Source organism: Brachypodium distachyon, chromosome 4 (genome assembly GCF_000005505.3).
Source record: "Brachypodium distachyon strain Bd21 chromosome 4, Brachypodium_distachyon_v3.0, whole genome shotgun sequence".
Taxonomy (NCBI): domain Eukaryota; kingdom Viridiplantae; phylum Streptophyta; class Magnoliopsida; order Poales; family Poaceae; genus Brachypodium; species Brachypodium distachyon.
In genome coordinates this window covers 1,189,842-1,211,999 of record NC_016134.3, presented here as the reverse complement: position 1 = coordinate 1,211,999, position 22,158 = coordinate 1,189,842, and the positions used below count along the sequence as shown (strand labels likewise).

General features: G+C 45.7%; 3 protein-coding genes across 7 annotated transcripts; 1 reads left to right on the top strand and 2 right to left on the bottom strand.

The window, feature by feature from the left end:
- Nucleotides 1–3,362: 3,362 nt before the first annotated feature.
- LOC104584354 lies at nt 3,363–5,296 on the bottom strand. 2 transcript variants are annotated; one of them, XR_732028.3, is made up of 3 exons: nt 4,102–5,296; nt 3,940–3,984; nt 3,363–3,842 (listed from the first exon to the last, which is right to left on the bottom strand). XR_732028.3 is itself a non-coding variant. In XM_010238729.3 (2 exons), the coding sequence occupies exon 1, from the start codon at nt 5,199–5,201 to the stop codon at nt 4,131–4,133; it is 1,071 nt and encodes a 356-aa protein (XP_010237031.1). In that variant the 5' UTR covers nt 5,202–5,295; the 3' UTR covers nt 3,376–3,984; nt 4,102–4,130. The 2 variants fall into 2 exon arrangements, 1 of the variants encoding a protein (XP_010237031.1); XM_010238729.3 differs by having other exon boundaries at nt 3,376–3,984; nt 4,102–5,295.
- Nucleotides 5,297–10,688: 5,392 nt separating this feature from the next.
- LOC100844324 lies at nt 10,689–13,811 on the top strand. The gene has a single exon (XM_010238728.3). It carries the CDS (start codon nt 10,959–10,961, stop codon nt 13,494–13,496), a length of 2,538 nt encoding a protein of 845 aa, XP_010237030.1. The 5' UTR covers nt 10,689–10,958; the 3' UTR covers nt 13,497–13,811.
- A 1,644-nt stretch (nt 13,812–15,455) lies between these two features.
- Nucleotides 15,456–21,018, bottom strand: LOC100844028 (nuclear transcription factor Y subunit A-7). 4 transcript variants are annotated; one of them, XM_010238726.3, is made up of 7 exons: nt 20,514–20,769; nt 20,250–20,359; nt 19,493–19,655; nt 18,713–18,873; nt 17,135–17,197; nt 16,755–16,919; nt 15,456–16,105 (listed from the first exon to the last, which is right to left on the bottom strand). In XM_010238726.3, the coding sequence occupies exons 3-7, from the start codon at nt 19,518–19,520 to the stop codon at nt 15,887–15,889; spliced, it is 636 nt and encodes a 211-aa protein (XP_010237028.1). In that variant the 5' UTR covers nt 19,521–19,655; nt 20,250–20,359; nt 20,514–20,769; the 3' UTR covers nt 15,456–15,886. The 4 variants fall into 4 exon arrangements, with proteins under 4 accessions (XP_010237028.1, XP_010237027.1, XP_024319080.1 ...); XM_010238727.3 differs by lacking the exons at nt 20,250–20,359; nt 20,514–20,769 and adding exons at nt 16,559–16,679; nt 20,814–21,018 and having other exon boundaries at nt 15,967–16,105; XM_010238725.3 differs by lacking the exons at nt 20,250–20,359; nt 20,514–20,769 and adding an exon at nt 20,814–21,015.
- Between the last annotated feature and the right edge of the window lie 1,140 nt (nt 21,019–22,158).

The following is a 22,158-nucleotide window of genomic DNA, read 5'->3' as shown; positions in this document are numbered from 1 at the left end:
GTCATTCGACGTCAACCGGCAAGGAGATTGCCATGCTGAGGAACTGCTGGGCGCCCCCGCCGGGGCACCGGCGCCGGCGCCGGCACCATGAATCGGAGCAGGACAGCTATATATCATATATGTACCCCTGTGCAACTTCATTTCATTCGTGTGGTGTGGTATATAATTCCTCCGTTCCTAAATACTTTCCGTGATTTTAGTGCAAATTGCACTAAAATCACGACAAGTACATAGGAAGGAAGGGAGTACTCTATAATTAATCCTTCGATCCCTTGTGATCTTGATCTCTTTTTTTCTTTCTTTTTTCCCTTTCGGCCCCAACTGCTAGCTATATATATGATACACTGGGTGTCAGTTGAAAATCCTTGTCTGTGATTTTTTGTTACATAAGCCCTTGCATACATGGTTTTGTGCAATTTATTCAATTTTATATATTTTTTAAGAACAAACTCAACTTTATATGATACTCCGTCCGATCCGTAGAAATATCGTTCACTTAGTACAAAATTTGCACTAACTTAATACAAAATGCACGACATTTTTTATGGATTGGAAGAGTACATGTGACTCTAATGGCAGCCAGCCGGCTTGGTCCATCGCGACAGAGGTCAGTCCTGCATAAGTGACTCTAATCCTTGTTCGTGATTTTTTTGTTACATAAGCCCTTGCATTTGTGAAATTTACTCAATTTTATATATTTTTCGAGAACAAACTCAACTTTATACGATACTCCCTCCAATCCATAAGAATATCGTCAACTTAGTATAAAATTTGCACCAACTTAATACATAATGCACGACATTTTTTATGAATCGGAGAAAGTATACCTGACTCCAACGGCAGCGCAGCCGGCTTGGTCCATCGTGACAGAGGTTGTCTGTTTTGGGCCATGAGCCCACCTCGTTTTATCTCGCAATTGGCCCCTCTCCGGAACAGGATGCCTGACCAGACTCAGCAGGCCAACACGGGAGCCCAAACCCAACCCAAAGTATGACCCAGCACCCAGGGAGCAAGCGGTGGCTACGGCAGTACCCAAGCCCAGGGAAGACCAAGTGAGCAGCGATACGGCCTAAAAGGCAAGACTCCTGGCTGTAATAGGTAGCGATGAAGAAGACTGTGAAATATATCTGAGATTCCCTGTCTTTGCTTCTCTCCCAATCTGAACTCTATTCCCCCAAAACCTCCCTTTGCTTGCTGCTACTGTACTCTCGTTGTACTTGGATTTGGATATTGATCAAGATCAGACTACTGTGGGCTTAACACTCGACTCCCTGCGCTCTAGTTGTATACATCACCGCCTGCAGAGGCCGAGGTTATCCTTCTTTTCTATGGGGTAGATTACTTACGGCGTACGCGGCGATAAGGAGGTTGATATCGAAGCCGATGGCCCAGACGTACGACGGAGCCGCGGCGCTCCCGCTCCATGACGAAGGCGACGGCAGTTGATTGGAGCGTGTCGACGAAGAAGGAGATGAGAGTGGAGAGGGAGAGGTGGGCGGAGTACCTCTTAATGGTGTGCGTCTAGAGGATAAGGAGCGACGAGGAGGAGGAAGATTGAGCCGATGATCCACTCCCTCGTCGCAATGGCTGTCACGGCGGCGGCGAGGGCCACTGCGGCGGCGCCACCGTGCCTGAGCTCCATCAGACGGCCCTTATACAGCGTCATAAGAGACGTGCCGGCCACCATCAAAACCGTCCCGGCCACCTTCGCCTGGCACCTTAGGTTCTTCAGTTCAAGCTTCTCCATCCTGTCATTATTCAAACATCATGCATGCACCAGATGGTCCAGACGTGCAGAGGTTACCGAAAGAACTCTCTCGCACGTAACCTCCCAAACGAGCATCTGCAGACGAAATATCCCTCTAAGAGGGCCGAAGCCCTCTTCTTCTCTCCCCTCCACTATTTGCCGGAGTCGCTCGATCCCTGCCCGTCGTTTTATATTATAAATGATTTCCAAGAGATAACAGGTAAAAAGTGGGGGAGGGCAGCGCCCCCCAGCTACACATATCTTCGTCGTTGGTATAATGATCATTTCCTCTTTTCTTTCAATTGTTTTGATAATGTTTGTGCCCAGTCAAGATATTCTTTATAATTTTGTAATGTTGGGAGTAATACTAGAAAGCATGAGTGCTTGATTAGTCACCGATTCTTAAGAGATGCTTATGCATTTAACTAGTTCTAATTAATTGACATTGATGCAATGTAGCGAGAATGTTACAGCGGAAGCGCTGAAGACCTTTGTTTCGCTGGTTGGCACAGACAACTGTCATTTATTTGAACGAGACGGCGATGGAGGCCGCCGGCACATTGGCCTCGACTACCATGACGGTTCGAAGTTTTTTTGCGCCTACAATGTTATTTTTGAGTTGTAAAACATTTTTTCCTCTTTTTCTAATGTTACATGCTCATGCATTTCCGTTGGAGTATTTAGGATAATCTCGAGAAGACGCCTTTTAAGACCTACTATTCTTTCATTTTCTTGATTTTTTTCATTATCAATAGTAGATCTTGAGGAAACTATGTTCCTGGTAAAAGTTTCTCTATTTTTAAAATGTATTTAAGTATTGGTATCATGCAATGGCTGAACTATACCAACATGTTTTGGGGGGCTAAAATGTAGGCCCCCCCCTTGACTTTTTAGCCTCGAGGGGGGGGGGGGGGGGGGGCGCACTTGTCCCCTGGGCTACCACACAATTAATTCTAGCTTCACGATACTCCAACGCGCTCTCTCGCTCAAAATACCTTGTGTTTCTCTCGTAGGTCATGTTTCACTTTATCTTCGGTTTGGAGGCAACTAAAAAATATTTTTGGGAAGGGGGGTGGGGGCAACTGTTGCGTATTCTATTATATGAAATGAAGAATGACGGCAAGGCCAAGAAGTTCACGCAGCGAAAGTTCTTCCGTGGGGATGAGTGGCTGCATGAGACCGGTGTGCCCTATTACCCGGGGCAGGGAATATATGGTGAGTGTAGGGAAAATGCAGGAGAGTCATAGTGAAGGCATGTAATGAAATGGGATAACTGCGGGCTCTCAATTCGTGCCCAAATAGAACAATCACCATGGAGAAAAACTTCCATCAAAAAAGGGACATTCTCTGTTTTGACCCCACTGCCGAGATACTTCTTTACTAAAAAAGGAACGTAGAGTACCTCTTTTAGTCAAAGTCCCGAAAATGATCGATGATGGTAGCTCTAATTTGCTGAGCTGATCGTCTTGTCACGGGGTATCGATCCATACGTCAGAAAAAGAAATATGTTATTCATTTCAACCCCTTGTGTGTGTGTTTGGCCAGGATCCATGCACCTACGACCCCTACGGCATGACTATACTCTTATGAGGAAGTAGAGTATAAAAATATAATCTTCGGAAGTAACCTTTTTCAAAGAGATGTTTGGTGGTCGTCAAAGAAGACCAAAAAGAGGAAGAAGTTGTTTTACACATATGTCTTCCAGTGTATCATTTCATTTTGTTATTCCGTAGCAATGCACGGCCATTCGGCTAGCCGGAAAAAATCATATATATCACCTTCAGAGGCCGAGATTATCCTTCTTTCTGAAAGAAAAAAAAAATTGTACTGTTGACGGAGCAATCGTGGAGTCCCTTTATGGAACGTTTTCAAGTTCCTCCTCGAGGACACCCTTTCCATCTCACTGTCGACACTTCAGCAAGATTCTCAACATAGACACTACACACTGTGGATCATTGACACGTCCAAAACCCCGCTAGTTTAGATGTACTCCGTACTTTCTTGGGGAGAAACCAGAGGGGCGTTTGAGGGAGTTGCCGGCCGGGTGACCATCCAAATGGCTGCTGCGACCAAGCATTGTTGCTAGCCTGGTGTGCTTTGAATAAACTCGGCATCCATTAACGCAAACAATTAGCAAAACGCACACATCAAATTGCAAATGCTGAGCAATTAATTAATTGGTACTTGCATACATGAGTGATCCTCCAGCGCAGGTTATCGCTGAAAGAGAGGGATGGCTGCATGGAGAAGAAAGATCGTATATTAGCAGCTGAATGAAGCCGAAGGGAAACTAAAGAAAATAAGAAAGATCATGCAAGGGCTAAAGAGATCAGAGCAAGATCAGAAGGTCATACCACACGAAATAAGTTGAGGATAGCCTCGATTAGTGCGCCGGCGCCGGTGCCGGCGCAAGCGACGTCGGTGCCGCGGCCGGCGGTGCTGTTTTTGGTTCCTTGTCATTCTCAGCCGCGGTGCAATCTACCTGGTTGGCAAAGGAGGCTTCGTCTTGCACGAGGCCAAGGGTGACCGACCGGCAATTGTAGGTCTGCCTCTTGGGCTCCGTCATCTTCCCCAGCGGGTAGGAGACGACGGTGGAGCTCACCCGCACCGCGACGCCGAAGGTCGACCTCCCGCCGTACCTGTCCCAGATGTAGTTGAGCACGGCCTGGTCGGTGATCTTGGGCCGCTTCTGAAGCGTGATGGTCGTCTGCTCCGGCACCGTGAAGTTGCTCAGCTGCAGCGTGACGATCTTCTGGTTCGTGTTCGCCGCCGCGTCGCTGATTGTCACCACGGTGTCGTTGCAGTCGATCTTGCTGCGGCCGCCGGGGTTGTTGATGACGAGGATGACGCGGAGGTTCGTCACGGCCGGCGGCCGCAGCGTGACCTTGCTTGCTGGGGGAGCCGGCGGCGGGTTGTTGAAAGTGGTGCCGCTCCCGCTCCCGCCGGAGCAGCCAAGGTAGCATGATCCCCCGCTCTTGGAAATTGCCCCCGCCCCCGCCGCGTCGCCACCATAATCACCAGTGCCTAAATTAGCACCCGTGGTGTATGGGTTGACTTGGGTTACCTCAGGTGTTTCTTCTGGTAAATCACTCTTGCTTACTCCGATCTGTGCAGCTTCAGTTGCCGACGTGGTGGTCTTGGGATGCCCGCGTCCGGCTCCGGCTCCGGCTCCGATGGGAGTCACTTTCACCACAGCATCGTGGGTGATCTCGCTGACCCAGAGGCTGTCGGCGCCGATGTAGCCGTTGTTGACGAAGAGGCGGATGTCTTCGGACCGGAGCATGGCGCGGATCACCATGGAGATCACCGTCACGGCCAGCACGGCTACCACGCCGGCAGCCACGTACCGCACCACGGCTAGGCACGGGAAGGGTCGACTTCTAGAGCAGCAGCCAGGCTGCTCCCCTTTCTCGCCCTCCACGTCGCTTACAATGATATATTTGATGTCACTCATCGTGTGGCCAGTTAGCTCGATGCCTGAGTTCTTTAGGGAAGAACGGGGGAGGATTGGAGGAAGAAGATCAGTACATATATATGCCTTACATGTGAACGGGCGTAGATAGATATTATTCGGGGTTGAGATGCTGTCTAATTAATATATATAGTAATTAATGATCTAGTATTAGACTAGCTAATATGGATTATAAAACACTCAAATGCTAGTAAGTCATGGTAGACCGGTTGGTCATTTCACTTGTTTGGAAGGTCTGATATATTGTGCTTGTAGTGATATTAAAGCAATACACTCAAATAAAGTTCGGAATGAGAGTATGATTGATCGTTAGTTACAGGAAATATAGTACTATCATGTATGTTTTGTACATGAGACAACCTTTTATTTTTTATATGGTTAATTTTATATCATAATTTATAGTAAAATTTGAGTACATTTCACAAAACCACTCAAAAGTTGACTCGGTGCCAAGCAAAAGCAAAGGGATAAAGCTTTTTTGTTTTGTTTTTGGTGAGAGTGAGTTATTTGCTTTACAAAAAAGCTGTACCGTGCTTTGTAAAAAGAGATGGCATTGATGCGCATGCATTTGTTCCGACTGTAACGTCATTTATATATTTTTTATTTTTTGAAATCTTTATTAAAAAGACGACATTGATTCGCCTGCCTTTGTTCCTTTTTTTTTGTGTGGGGGAAAAGAGAATTTCATTACTCAATATCAGGCTTACAATCATCGGCGATCACCGAATCAATGCTCTCCGGCCAGCTAAGCAGCCAACAGTGACATCTACCCGCCTGCTTTTGTTCCAATTGATCCAAATGAAGCCTGTGCCGTGCTGAACTTATTTTATAATTTGCAGTGGAAAAATACACACGAAAGTACGAAAATGTTGGTTAGACAAACACGAAAATAGTAAAAAACGGGTTAAAAAACGGAATTACGAGAATCCACCGCAATGCCAAACGCAGCCGAAGTCATGCTGACACGAAGATCACAGCGCGCAGTGAACAAAAAGAATGGATGTGACATAGACTTTGTTGGATATTTGTCTCATCCAAATATAAATTCTTAAAAACCTCAAAGGCTAATTAGCTAGGTGGTAAGACATAAAGGTGAAGTTTAATCACACCTTCGTAACGGGGACAGAGTTGCACCACAATACAAGAGACTCCCATAGGGCTAAAAAGAGACCACACGCTCACTCGGTCAGTTCCTCACTGGTCATCACACAACATGAAAACCAATGCATACAACTTATGGAGATGACACATGCAATATACAACTTATGGAGATGACACATGCAACATCATAGATACGCATCTGCAACATATAATCAACTCTCCACGGCAGATTTCAGAGTGATTTACAACATCAACCATGTGTCCGCAACAAACAACATACTCTATACAACATGTTTGAAACACCTTGGCATGATAAAAAAAACAGATGCACTCGTGTTCGTTTTTTTTGAGGCAGCACTCGTGTTCGATGATTCGGGTACACGGGTGAAAAATTTGGCTCACCGAAGCACTATCAGATTCGGATCATGCAAGCTGCCCTGAATCCATTTCGACAAACTTGTTCTAGACTCAGTGGCACGAACTCAATCTTTTCCATGCATGGGACATCCATGGAGGCTCAGGAGGAGGCATCGGGGGAGCGCGGGAAACAAAGATGCGTAGGAGGACCGGAGGAGCTCAGAACGGGAGGCGCTCAAGACAGAACATATGGGCACCATCAAAAGGAGGAGGTTGGGAGGAAGTAGGGAAAATAGCGCGGGAAAAAGACCATAGGAACATGGCCCAGGCAGGAAGTATAGACCGATTCTGTCGATCGACGGTGGATAGAGATCGTTTATCTAGAGAAATTCCCCTAGTGATCGGAACACCTAGGTGCTGATTTTTAACAGAAAGAGTATGCCAAATCCAGATCCAAAGGCTAAAATTCATCCTATATTTAGGGGTCCAGATATTTCCAAATACTTTCTCTTTCCGAAATATAAAACATATAATTTACGTGCGGTCAACGCTTTAAAACTTTGACTATTAATTTTGACTTATACATAATAATTTATAAAGTTAGTAAAATAATATACGGGATACAAGTATTTTGCAAGACAAATAAAATGATATTACTCTCGCATGCTCAATTCATATACTGTGATCAAAGACCTATAACTATGTGTCTAACTTTTAAAAAGAAGTACAATGAAACTGCATATTATGATAACTACCAGTATTCTGCTATACTATATAGGAGTAGCTAGCTAGTACAGTCCCTGCCTTCCAGGACAAATAGCTCTGCTTTGAATGGCAAATCCAATTCTTCAGAAATTTCACATCCGTCCTCCCAGCAAATGGAGCCACAAGCAAATCATACTGGCAACCTTGATCGGATCCCTGGTGGCCGTGACCATCACGGCCGGCATCTCCATCAGCCTCGCCCCGGCGCGCATCTCCTTCTCCATCGCCGACGCCATCGCCAGCGACTCGGAGGACACGCAGTTCTACAACTTCACCCTGGTGGCGCGCAACCGCAGCCCGCGCATGGCGGTGCTCTACGGCGCCCTGGACGCCGAGGTATGGTACAGCCAGACCGTGTGGGTGCCGGCGCTCGTCAACAGGACTGCGCTGGCGCCGGACGGGAGGACGCAGCCGCCGAATCACGAGACGCGGATGAGCGTGTCGGCGGAGTACTGGCAGTCCAAGACGGTCATGGGCACCGGCGGCAAGAAGGACAACGACAAGCCGCCCGTGAAAGCTGGCGGCGATGCCGGGGCTCCGGCGATGAGCCCGCCGGCGTCGGCCTCCACGGCCAACAACAGGGACTGGTCCAACTGCACGGTGGTGGTGATAGCCAAGGTGTGGTTCAAGGCCGGATCAGGAGGGATCAGCACAAGGTCCTACGACGTGAGGGCGTCCTGCTCGCAGGTCAGCTTTGGTAGGAACGCTACTGCTACGGTCTTCAACTGCACGCCATGATACAGATTCTTTTTTTGACTGCTTGGCAAATGGCATCTGTTGTCTCATGATCATATGCATCTATCTGTGCTTGCTTCAATAAGAAAATTGCCCTGTTGTGCAGCTGTAGAGTATTAGAGTGTATGATATTTGGCGTACAAATCTTGATTGTGCTCTTTTTGTGATGAAAAATGAATGTATGATAGTTGGGGTACAAATCTTGACTGTGCGTTTTGTACTATGCATTTTGTTTGCTCATCTTTTGCAATGTATATATGAGACCTTGCAATGTTCAGAAATTTGCAATGCATGAGAGAAGGTTGGATAAATTTCAATCAGAAACTTGCAAAGTTCAGAAATTTCGAATGATGAGAATTGATGGTTCAGAAATTTCGAATTATAAATTTCAATGTACAACAGAAGACAACATTGGAAGTTGAGGTTCAGGCTGGTAGCAACCAAGCTGGAGGGGTTCGTCAGATCGAGGACTCTGCGAATGATGAGAATTGATGGTTTGTAGATGGTGCAGTGTGTTGGTTAAGTTTGGGTTCCCGATTGACATTGTTTTTGCCTTGTGGATCTGTAATAAGTTTCTTTTTAGCCTTTTGTCGTTAATTAGTAGCTTGAAGTACTTTAGTCTTAGTCGTGTTACTTTGCCTTTTGTGTTAAACCTGAGAACTTTTTGCTCCGCTAAGCCTTTTAATGAAGTGCCGTCATGCTTAATTGGCGCGGCCGTTGGAAAAAAATGACCTTTCATATCAATTGAGACTAAAAATATACTTTTCTCTTGCTAGGCTAGCGTGCATGCAAAACCAAAAGTTTAATGGAAGCGAAATGAACAATATTAAATTTGAAACTTTCATTAATAATTCATTCTGATTCCACTCCAGTTTTACAACCGAAATAAAACATTAACAAATTTTGAAAATCTTAGTGAAATCAAATTGAGATCTTGGTAAAACAAAAGAAATGAAATTTGAATGTTCGAATTTCACCCCACTTTTACTAAAATTTAACTCCGATTTAACTAAATTTCAGTAACTGTTGGCGGGGGCCTCACAAAAACCCCATTAGACCTCATACGTTTCTTTTTTTTTCCTTCAACACACACACCTTGCAATATTTTTACATGTTATCTTTTTTTAATGTAGTAGAGCGGTAGGAGAATACTTCTCTTGCACTAAAACCACGACAAGTATTTAGAAACGAAGGGAGTATTATGCTACGTGAAAGGATCAAACCAGCAAATGTAGTAGCATGAACATGAGAAATTATTGTTCTCTGCTATAAACCAAAAAGCAAATCCCACCGAGAGATGTTGGGAGAGCTGGCCGGATAGGAATTAAAGCGCGCGCTTTGCAATTTGGAATAAAGACAAGTAAAGAGGCTGAGGACAGAATACGATATATTCCTCGCAAAAGGAGAATAAGGATGTCGATCAGATGACACATGCACGCAGCATCAGGGCCGGTCCTAACATACTGGAGGCCCGGGCCGAGAAGGATAGTGCGGACCCTTTTTCATACGAATAAACATACACACAATCTTCGCATACACGCCTATCTGATAGCACAGTACACTGAAATCGTGAAGGCTTTACAAATTTATAAAATATTAATCGCTCTATTTTAAACATGTAACATGTTTTGACAAGTCAAGACTTTGATCAATATGTAGTGTACTGAGAAAAATGGAAAATTCCTCTCGGATAAACTAAAAGCAAATTCCAGCTAGAGATGTGGGGAAGCCTTGCAATTTGCAAAATGAAAGGGTAGAGACAGATCGAAGAAAGAAGAAAGGTACTAATCAAATGATCATGCATGCCATATGGTCATCCTTTCACACTATTAAATCTATATATCTTGGTGTTGTTCATCGATTCTGTTACAAGGCCAACACAAAATTTATGTCAAACTTTGACCGTTAGACTAGCAGTATGGGGTTATTATGACATAGAAGTGACATTATTGGATTCGTATTGGAAAATATGTTTATTGGTATAACCTTTATACACATATGTCAAATATTATTTATATAATATGTAGTTAACTAAAGTTTTGCATAAAATTGAGTGTTGGCCTCATATATGTTTGAAAGGAGAGAGCAATAGCTCATCATTCCGAAATACGAGCCACACCGGTGGCAACGGGGTTCCCGACCTTTCAGTGAGAACAGGTAACTGTCGATTAAGTAGAGACGACCGTGCTGCCTGCAATTGCTGAACCAACCGAGAGAAATCGATCTTTGCTAGTCGAAACGTTGTCTTATGAAATGATCAAACCAGCAAAGGCAGTATCGTAAACATGACAAATTAATATTCCTCTAGGATGAACATAAAGCAAATTCAACCAAGAGATGTTGGGACATGTGGATACAAATTAAAGCACCTTGCAATTTGGAATAAAGACGAACAAAGAGGCAGAGGAAAGAAGAAAGATATATTCTTGCTAAAGAAGAAAAAGGATGTTGATCAGATGACACATGTAGTATATGTACCATACTTAGAAATGACAGATTCCTCTCAGATCAACTACAAGCAAATTCCAGCTAGAGATGTAAGGGAAGCCTTACAATTTGCAAAAAGAAAAGCAGAGACAAAACAAAGAAGGTGCCATATGAGACACTACCAGCGCTTTCACTTTCTATTAAATTTATGTCTTGGTGTTGACGCAGTTCCGTCTTCACTACTAGCTAGATGTCCATATATATGTACATATGTATGCAAGGAGCTGCTATATGAAGAAATCTACGCACTACGTTGCCTCCACGCAGTAGCAGTACTACATCTTCCAAATTAAGATGTTCTTCCTCGGCAATAGCTCATATGTTAATGGCTCATGTGCTTCCGTGGAAAAATATTTCACAAGCAACCTCACCTCCTCTTACGCAGACCAGACAAATGAGGCCACCATGGTGCTCACCTCGGTCGTCATGTTCATGCTCGCCGCTCTCTTCTTCAGCCTCAATCTCTTCAGCCGTCTGTCCGATCTGAGCGCCATCCTCAACCCCAGCGTCCGCCTCTTCCTCTCCACCTCGCTGTCCCTCTTCCTCCCCGTCATGTCCTACCTCTTCTCCGAGGCCAAGAACGAGGCTGCCGCCTTGGTTGTTGGCAACACCGATAGCTCCAGTTATTACAGCCAGCTGGGTACCGAGCTGTCGCTGCGTGCTCGGACCATCCTCATGTGGATGCTTCTGGTTGAACTCCTCCGCAAGAAAGTCGAGGCCATCTTGGTGAACGTGGCCGTCAAGTCCTACACCAGCACCATCGATCGCGCTTCCCGGATCGCTTGGCTGGGCTACCTCGTCTTCTACAATCTTAGAAGTACCGGCAAGAAGGCAGTCTATGGAATCTTATGGGTCCTCGGTGCAGCCAAGTTTCTCCAGAGGCTCGCCATCAACGAGCTGCTCCGGCATTCCTTGGCCTATGGCAAGAATGCCGAGCTGCTCAGCTCGTACATGGCCCAGATAATGCTGCAAGAGCAAGATAATCAGCATCAGGACGGGGTCATTGATCAGGGAGCAGATGGAGTGGAGCTTTTGAGGGGCTGCAAGTACGCCTTGATGGGAGAAGAAGACTTGGAGGTGAAGGCTGGCCCTGACGGCTACCAAATCGAGCTGAAGAACAACACCATTGTTACAGTTGGTGATGTTTGGACGCTGGCTGACAAGGAGGACCGACTGCAACAAGACTCAATGCTTAAAAGGCTATGCCTCTCCTTCGCACTCTACAAGCTGATGCGCCGGCGGTTTGAGGACCTCCCCCCCATCACTGACAAAGAAACCTCCAACTGCCGGAGCCTCATCTTTAAAGGTCTGCGCAAGCAGCTGCATGAAGAAGCTGAGGCTGCATTGTTGCCGTCGTCGACAACTGGTGGCCCGCAAGAACATGAGTTGTTACATTTGGACGCGGAGCGCAAGGAGGACCTTAAAGGCACGGTGGTCGCCGTTGCGCTGTTCCAAGTGTTCGACGAGGAGATCCAGTTCCTCTGCGAGTACTACCACTCCGTTCTCCCCGTCGTGCTCTCCAACCCATTCTTCTTCTTTGCAAACTACATCCTGTTCCCCATCCTAGTCCTGGCCTTCTGCCTCCTGACGTTCATCCTCTGCGGCAACGGGGACGTGCGCTACGCGTACAAAAGCATCAGGGAGGACAACTACATCGTATCAATCGGCACCATCAAGTTAGCCATGTGCCTCCTGGGAAAAATCACCAGTCCAGCAGCGCTCTTCAGCATCGTCGATCTATCCATCACCATGCTGCTATTGCTCACTTTCCTCTACGAGGAACTTTGGGAGTACCTTGTCTTCATCCTCTCCAACTGGCTGATGGTGTCACTGCTCTGCAAGTACACCGCTGCCAAGAAACCGTGCCATGAGCCGCGTGACAGCCGCAGCATCCCATTCTTAAGCGGACTCATCCGCGGGATCCTATGGGTACGGAGTAAGATGAGCCGCCGCCAACTTTCCTTCAAGCAGTTCTCCATGCTTGGGTTCACCGGCGGCCGATCGTACGCCTCCATGATGATGATGCCTAATACTACTAGTATTGCAGTGCCCATGGAAGTGAAGAAGTCCATCATGGAATACCTAATGGATGCCCACGTGGCTAGCGCTGCCCGCCCTCTCAGCAGCGGCTGGTCCACTCTGCAGTCGGAGAAGCACAACCACCGGCTGAACAGCAGCTCCTCACGGCTGTCATCAGCGTGCAAGAGCAAGAGTGTCGCCGAGGTTATCCTCACCTGGCATGTTGCCACCAGCATTCTGGAATTCAAGTGCCCGATGCCGACGGGAGGCCGAGCTCGACGGCATGGGCATGGGCATCGGCATCGCAAGGTGGCAGCGACACTGTCCGGGTACTGCACTTACCTGGTGGCCCTGTATCCAGAGCTGCTCCCAGACAACAAGGATGGGACGAACCATGTGTACAAGAAGATGCAACAGGAGCTGAAGAAGGAGCTAGGAGGCTGTTTGAGGTACCGCATGTCGTCTCCGGGTGCCCGGTACGACAAGCTGCTGAGCCTGAGCGAGACCGCAGACAAGGATATCAACTCGGCGGCGGCGGAGATGGTGCACGAGGCGGCAAAGTTAGGGAAAACACTGGTGGGGATGGCAGAGCAGGAGGAGGACCATGTGTGGGAGCTGCTGGCCGACCTTTGGACGGAGCTCATGGTGTATGTTGCTCCGTCGGGCAGCGAGCTGCACGTGAAGGCACACAAGGAGGCTCTGGCACATGGGGGCGAGTTCATCACCGTGCTCTGGGCACTCTGCACCCACACCGGCATAACCAGGACGGCCGTCGAACCATGCAAGGCTGTACGTGGTACACTGGAAGTCTGAAACCATAGATCGAGAGCAATAATACGTATGTACCAGTGCACCAAATTCCAAATTAGGAGGCATGCTGAAACCCTTACGAACTTCAAAAATATTTGGAGGCGTTTTAAAAATTGATAAGGATGTTGGAGAAGAGGAATGTCATTTAAGGCATTTCTAAAAATTGTCTTCAAAGATTTCATCGGTGGCTTTTTTGAAAATGCCTTTAGTGGTCACTGGAAGCATTCTGAAAAATCACTTCGATTGTCACTTAGGGCATTAAGATAAATGCCTCCACCAAAATGAATATGAACTGGCAGCTGAATTTTCAGACTTGAATATGAATTATAACTGCAAATAAATAATGAACTGACCAAATAATGTTCACCTGAATTTTCAGTAACGAAGACTTATTGTTGCTAAATACAATCTAGTATTATTCCTAGATACAATTGAGCCATTGATCCATGCCACCTTGCAAGTGATGAACTGCAGTTTGCCAAGAAACTGAGAAGACATCTCTAGATAGGAAATTGCAAGCAAGCTAAGAACAACATTGTACAGGCACAAACAAAATTAGACCGCTGAAAGATCAACTGACACGAAAATTTGGACACACCATCAGCACATGCACAAAAAAAGGACTTCGATCTAGTCTCTTGTCTCCTCTTTCACATGCAACCATATGTGTCAATTTAGCCATTTCAGGCTTTTTTTTCTCTCAAAAATGATCGAATTACTAAACTAAAATGGCAAGCCAATGCGATTCCACGCCGAAATGGAGAAACAAAAATATCTTCCGTACCAGATTACCAAGTGCAGAAATCCCTAACGATTTTTAGAATCATGCTCCGATTTGAACAGGTTGGTAATTTGTGGATGCACATGTACATTCGCAGCAGGGAGGGACCTATTAACTCTAACCCCTAGAGGCTGGATTGCTGATGATAATACGGAGGTCACAGGACAGAAGCAATTCCGCACCTGGAACCTGAAGACGTAGTAATCGTCGCCTCCACGGAGCTAGTCGACGGGCTTCACGGATAGGTATCTGCCTGGGCATAAAGGCGACGCTGAGGTTGACACGAAGGCGCCCCACTGCCCCAGTCGGCAGCCCTAACCCACCACGAACACCTGCTTCGTCACCGCCGCCCGCCGACAACGAACGCAAGGACGTCAGTCACCGGGTAAGCGCCGATCTCGCAACCCGTCGATTTGGGGATTAATGGTTCGACTAATTACCTGGGGGGAGCTGGAGGGCGTCAGGGGGGGAGATGAGGTCAGGTCCCCGACAATGTGGAGGACCTCGAGGAGAACCAGCGCGCGGCGGAGATCGGCGGCGGCACGGCCAATTAGCGGCGGCGGCAGCTCGGCGACCGGGCGGCGGGCGGGAGCACGGGGCGAGAGAGACGCGACGGTTTTTTTTTTCTTGGGACGGGCCTGCCACTTATCCCGTCTCCCATCCCACCAAATAAAGCCCACTTATCCCACGTAGCGATGTCCACATATCCCGTACGGGCCGAAGTGGATGAGCCCAACAAATCCATGGGCAGGGCGGCCCAAGTATCCCGACTCTTCTTGTCCTCGAGAAAGGAGGGAATGGATGTTGATTTTAGTTTCATCATCTCCCGCGAAAATAAAAAGGCAGGATTAAATGTTCGTGATGATACTCCAGTAATGTGGGAAAAGAGAAGTAAAGACATCACAATTCAGTCAGGTGATTAACAAAGAGGAGTCTTTTGCTGTCAAAAAAATTGTTCAAGGGAAAAAGAACGAGGAGCATGACACTTAATTCTGACGGCCCTACTTTTTGGGTGCTGATAATCATCAGGCAACACAGTGGAGAACATACGTACCCCCTCTGTTCCATGAAGATCGGTACGGTTTTGAACTCAACTAGTCCAAAACCGTGCCAATGTTTATGGAACGGAACATGCTCCAAACCATGTATGAAACAAACAAAGGAGCATCATCTGCAGTGGATGCATGAACAGCAAAGAAGCTGCAGGTAAAGTTGTATCATTAATTTTTCCTACATTAATGTTTCTACTGTCATCAACATACACATGGTAGCAAATTGTTATTCTCCCCACCGCAAGCGAGGATGCAAGACAGAAAGATACCAAATCAACTCCAAAAAGAAACAATGTACTAATTATACTCTTTAACGCTACAAAGCTTTCTGAATCACCGCGGCTAATCCGCAGAAAAACAAGAACACAGAACTACTCATTGTACAAATATTGTAAAGCAAACCGAGTAAACCGAACCAATGCTGCAAAACCTGTTGACACACCTATCCACTATAGCGGGCACATATCCTACATCATCCGCCGACGCGATCCTTTCTTGCTCGCTAGCATATACTGTACAAAACTGTTGGCATGTCTCGCGTCTGGCGGATTTCTAACATCTCACTCACGATTGCCCGTCTGGTTCGCTGGAGATGCACCTTTGGAAGATGGAGCGGTAGATGGTTGGCCACTGCTGCGGGGCGCAACTCCGTTCTGTTTATCTTTGGAACTGGAATCAGAATGCTCTTCATTGTCATCTGACTTTGCATTAAGAAACCGACCTCCGGCTCCCCTGGCTCTTTTCAATGCATGTTGATGTCGTGACTCATGGAGATATGGCTGCACGGCACAGATGCATGTAGATTGTCATTAGAAGATAGAGAAGTGGATACCAAGAACTTGAGTCACAAGAAATAAACATTCCAGACATAATGGTTTCACATGCTACCCGAGAATGAGACACTTGTAAGAATTTCATACTTATCCTGAATGAGCTTTTAGAGATAGTGCCAACATCTACCTCTGTGTCAACATTCATTCTAAGAGCCTATGCTTTGACCCAATTAACATAAGCAGTTTATGAATTGTTTTTTACTACACTGAAACTAATGAATTCAATTCCCTCCAGCACTCCAGCTTAACAACTTCCAGATGAAAAAAGGAATATTCAATATAAATTCGTCAATGTGCAGCACCTAATTTGTATTCTCAAATCCTTACTGTTCCTATGGTTGCATTGATAACTTGGCATATTAAAATACAGATAAAATATTGGATTGATATGATGTTCACCCTAAGATAGTTCGATGTGAAGCAGATCGATCTTCAAGTGGAGGTAGAGTATGTAGAATGGAGAATACACTTGATTATCTGCTCTATCTGTTGTGCACTTGTGCTTCTGGCCAACTCTTAACTATATACTGAAGAATCAGAAACAGAAACATCTAACTAAATTTCACTTTATATGGCAACGCTTAAAAAGATTTACCTTACGGCCCTTAATAAGCTTTCTTTCTGACTCTGCTTTAGCCCGAGACTGCCGCCGCCTTAATATGGCATTATATTGTTTGGCATTCACATACACAGGCTCTTCAATTGCATCAGTGGGCAACGGTAATCCAGCTGGATGCATTCCGACCAATGGTGGGTGCATCTGAAAAATGCACCAATCTTATGAATTCTAAGGAACTAGTTTAAGAAAAGTGTGACAATAGCATAGGAAGGTAACCATGTAAAGTTACTTATGACTGGCTATGAGCCTATGAACCAGAACAGGTTATCTAGAAATATTCAATTTGTTCAAGAGATGACCACCACTGGTGCACTAATTGTATATATAGCTATATATACTTTGTAACAAGAGCTTACCATAGGTTGTCCACCGTAAGCCCCATAAAAGTATGGATCAATACTTGGGTAAGCAATTTGTCCCTGCCAAGCACAGAATGCGGAATTAGCCAACACTACTTACACAATAGACTTCAGCATTACGCATGAATGGTGATAAAAAAAATCCATAAAAGAGAAGCAATAAAAGAAAAATGCAGCAATCTAATCCAGTGAAGCTCTACGAAATTGCTGAATTATAACAAATAGCAGCAGTTGTTTAACACATTCAGTGCTAAACACAATTTGACAGAAATAAGCTGATTTAAACAAAATAAATGATTCAAGCTTTTTTTTTAAATATATTAAAGCTAGTGTCAGAGAGGAATAAATTAGGATACAAAAGAGCTGGAAATTGATGCAACCCATGTATGGAGATTGCAACAGAAGAGTTGTCGAACAATTGCATGCTAACAAGAACCAATACAGGGATACAGATATGGGGACATGGGATACAACATTTTCCAGAACCAGCCATACGGGATACAGCGTGTATAAGTATTTAAGAAACATGCACTGCACGTAACAAAGATTAAATAATATTTTTAGATGGAAGATGAGAGCTGCACATATGTTGCCTGTTTTCTATTGACGAATGATTTTGAGGCTTCAAGTAGCCTGGCAGTACTAAAAGCCCATGTAAACCCCTCAATTAAAGCCCATATAAGGCCCAGTTTCAGAAAACCCTAGAAGTCACCTCCAGCGTTTCCTTTCCTGTTCCTCTAGCCTCCGGCCGCCAGCATCCTCTGCCTCTAGTCTTCATCAACTGCTACAGAGTGGAAGAGGACAGCAGCAACCGCGCCGTCGCCTGGAATTTCTTACTCGCTGGCAGCCAGTCCCTGTCTTCCTCGACTGCTGCCGCAACCCCCATCTTCATCCCCATCCTTATCTTTTCCCTCGTCGGTAGGTGTTCTCCGTCTTCCTCCCCCCAGGACCTTCTTCCATCCCCATCTTCCTCTCCAAACATATATCATCCGTATCTTCCCAGTACCCCTGGCGTATCCCCATTTCTTTCCTTTTCTTTCTTTTTTAAATACTCAGGGATACACGTGTTGCGGTGTGTCCTGGCGTATCCCCGTATCGCTGATATTTGCATGGGTACACAGCCGTTGTTGCCATATGGGTGCTACGTAGATTGGATGTTATCAATAAATAGACATTGGGCGTAAGTATGAGAAGGAAATGACATGCAAACTGTGACACTGGATATAGACGCCATACACTGATAACACATCTATTTTAAGAATTTAACAAAATAGTCTGCATTGAAGGGGAAAAAGTCTCATATTTCACCTCATCGAGAAAAAATGACGTGTCAGTTTATCCAAACATCTATATGTCCTGTTAGTATTAATATTTTAGAAGTAGTTGGACCAGGAAAGATCAAACTGATTATATAGTATCCATCATTACACTACCCATCATATTTCTCCAACGGTGACTACGACCAATCCTCAGTCTCCCTTTAGACAACAGTTCAGTGAAAAAGATTACAACCTGAGAAGAGTAGAGAAGTGCTAGTATTTATCAATAAAAGAAAAAAGTTATGAAGTTTCATACCATTGCATGGCAAACTTCCTGGTGGGCGTATGGCATAACATAATCTGTCGAAGGTGCTACCACCATTGTCTGACTACCTATACTGGTAGCTGGGGCCTCTTGCTGGTCCTCATGACCAGCTTGCGTCTGCTGTTGCTGTTGCTCATCAGCTCTGTGATCACCTGCGCGGAAAATCACATTAAATGAGAGAAATATTTGAATCAAATGTCTTTATATGTTTAAGAGAAATGAAACAACTGGAAATTTATGTTCTGGCGCTTGCCAAGTACTCCCTCCGTCCCATAGTAAGTGACTCAAATTTGTCCAAATATGGATGTATCTATACCCCAAAAGCGTCTAGATACATGTAATATTTCGTCACTTAATATGGGACGGAGGGAGTATTAACATGTGGCAAATGATATTGATACAAACACTGCAGAATGATTATTACAACAGACAAGGAATGAGCACTCAGAATCTCCTGTAATCCTACAAGCTATAAACATGTTGCCAGCTGTGGCTGCAGCTGGCATATGGCAGGTACGCAATTCAGTTGCTGTCATATTGACATAATTTGGCTGGATTATCCCGTGACCATAATATGTGTATCAGGCATGGTTATCAGGGCAATACTCTCTGGCCTCTGGTAGATTTCACAACTAAAGCTTCATTTCTATGATTCAAGGATAAGGATCACAAAACCATCTGAATTAGTGTCACAATTCCCAACGCACTGCCCTGCCTAGTGTTACAGTTCAAAATTAGCACAGCAAAGAATTGGATGATAGAAGCGAGTACCTGAAATGCCATCAGCGACGGAAGTCATGGTATGTTTTTTTCCAAGGCGGAGCGCAACCAGTATCAAGCTTGAACCAAAGACACACCAATTAAGATCATCATTCCATGCTGTTGTGGGAAGAACGACAATATATATATTATGAAAGCGACTGCAAGTGCTGTCCTGAAAAGCCAAAAAAATGAGCGCTTGGTAAGATTTTACTGCGCCTTTTTTTTTCCTGGCAAGGAATAAGTGCGCTATTGATGATCCAAACAGTAATTAAGCAATTAGAACTACAACAACGGAGGGAATCGATAGCAAATTAGGAACACATCAAGAAGATAGAAACACTCCTACATCAAATATTTAGGAAGATCAATCTATTATCCACAAGCATCTCATTATACAATATGGAAACATTAAATTCGATATTGCTATTATCAGAACGTCAAAGCACCAAAGCTGAAGAAATCAACCATGATTATCCGCAAAACTACTAGGGATTCCGCCTAACGAAGCACAGAGATATAATATCCCACACCAGAACTCACTGTACTTAGTAAAGGGGGGGCATAGACCAGGCGAGGCGTTCGGTTCCTCGGTGTTTTAAAAAAATAGGTTCTTCAAAAATAGGAACCGAAATTAATGTAGAAAAAGGAGAACCGGAATTTTGGTTGTCCAGTTGTCGGTTCTTAACCAAAGTGACCGAACAACAAATGCACGAGCATGGACATATTCAGTGTTTCAGCAGCAGTTTTGTCAGCGTCAGCCCGAAACCTTGTAGCGTGTTGCTGTCACCGACGGAGAAGGGGAGGCAGGACAGCGCAACAGGAGGCGTGCAGCCCGTTCGGTAGCCGTCACTCCATCCGCCCACAGTTTGCCTTGTCCTAGGGTGTCAGGTGGGATCCCACCAAGGCACCAATAACCAACTTACAGGTCAATTTCTAAATTTTAGTTCAAATTCTGAGCCAAAAACTTGAACTAGCAAATCCATTATGAACTAGAAGTGGGACATAAGCGGGATCCCGCTTGCATCCCTACCTTGGCGTCGCTGTGGCCGATGGAGAAGGGGAGGCGGAGGCGGAGGCGGGATAACGTCGAACTAGAAACCCGCCGCTGCCGCCGCCGGGGAGGAGAGCAGCACGGCGGCGGAGGCCGGCGGGCTAGGGTTGATGCCAGGCGTCGGTGGGGAATCGAGCGACTGGATGCCCGGGTGGGGATTCCTGACGATAGAGGAGACGAGTGCGTTCGGGGCCCTATATTCAGACTGAGAAGACTACCACGGCCGCCGGAGATAATCAGGGGATGAGGGGCGAGCTAGGGTTCGTCGGCGCTACTCACCAAAGCGGAAGGAGTCGATCGCGGTCAGGTGGATGGATCCTCCTCGACTCCGCGCGGCAGCGGCGGAGGACGGCGACTCCGAGGTTGAGAAATTCCTTGGCGCGCTGAGGTGGCTGGGGACTGGAGGGAGGCGGCGTGTACGGCGGAGAGGGGTCGACGACGACGTCGCGAAAGGGAGGATAAGGGGGGCGCTGGGGGTATTTCTGAAGTTTTCCGGGTTGTTTTCGTGTATATACAACTAAGGATGTGGACGGGTCCAAGAGAAGTTATCGGGTGGTTGGTGTAAACTTTGTCATTAGTAATGTTGACTTTTCGGTTTTTTATTGAGTCGTCGGATACGTCGATTATTAATCCTCTCTCAACAAAATACTCGCTTCCAAACCATATTAAGCGTCGGCGATTTAGTATAAAGTTAGCTACCGAAATTTCAACACTTATTGTGGATCAGAAATAGTACGTCTATTAAAGAAAAGTTCTCTATATATGATAGTTAAATTTCGTACTCCCCTCCGACCGAAATTACCTCTCAAAATATTACATGTATCTAAACGCTTTTTAAACATAAATACATCCATATTGGACAAATTTGAGACAAGCAATATGGGTCGGAGAAAGTATTATTTTTTGTCTGGACAGTACAACGTGCATGCATGGTTGATTAAGCATAGATTCAATAAGAAAGTTATCAGGACAAAAAAGAAAAGAAAGTAGAAGCACAATATATCAATGAAAGCAAATTGTTAGTTATTGAATGGGAGATGTTGTTGCTGGAGCTGCTCATACATGTGGCTTGAAATTTCACCTAGGCTAATGTTGCTGCTTGGATCTAAGGGCTTTCACAATGTATGGCAAATAGGGATGCCAAATATTAAATTTGGCATTTGACACCGGTAAACAACATTGTGAGGATGTTGTCAAATAGAAAAAGAGGAAACCGGAGCAAGTAGCTGCTTCGGTGCCAAACTTGGGCTGGAGAATAAAAAGTTGAACCAAGAATAAAGAAATCGACACCAAGTAGAAGATAGCGGAGAAGGGGCGCAAGCGGAGGGGTCGGCCGGCCGCGCAGGCCGAGGAGGCGACGGGCGCAGCGGGTCACCGGCCGCGAAGGGCGCAGGCGGCGACGAGCGGGGCAGAAGGGGCGCGGCCGCGCGCAGGGGAGCAGGCGAGGCGGGATTCATCGATTTCTATGGTGTGAGTTGTGCAGTTGAGACTTGGGAGAGATAGTGAAGAAGTACGGTGGAGAGCCGAGAGTAGTTTATTCATTGGTGGGTCCTACTTGCATGTAGATTTGGCTTCATCTACATTGTGGAAAAATTAGAATTTACAGTGCCAAATGAGATCTAGG

What these genes read in the sequence shown, in the direction of transcription:
- LOC104584354 (XM_010238729.3), bottom strand. Translation starts at nt 5,201, where the DNA reads ATGAGTGACATCAAATATATCATTGTAAGCGACGTGGAGGGCGAGAAA.
- LOC100844324 (XM_010238728.3), top strand. Translation starts at nt 10,959, where the DNA reads ATGTTCTTCCTCGGCAATAGCTCATATGTTAATGGCTCATGTGCTTCC.
- LOC100844028 (XM_010238725.3), bottom strand. Translation starts at nt 19,520, where the DNA reads ATGACTTCCGTCGCTGATGGCATTTCAG. An exon ending in CGTCGCTGATGGCATTTCAG is followed by an intron (nt 18,874 to 19,492) that starts GTACTCGCTTCT and finishes TTTTCCGCGCAG; the next exon opens with GTGATCACAGAGCTGATGAG. An exon ending in CTTACGGTGGACAACCTATG is followed by an intron (nt 16,920 to 17,134) that starts GTAAGCTCTTGT and finishes TGCATTTTTCAG; the next exon opens with ATGCACCCACCATTGGTCGG.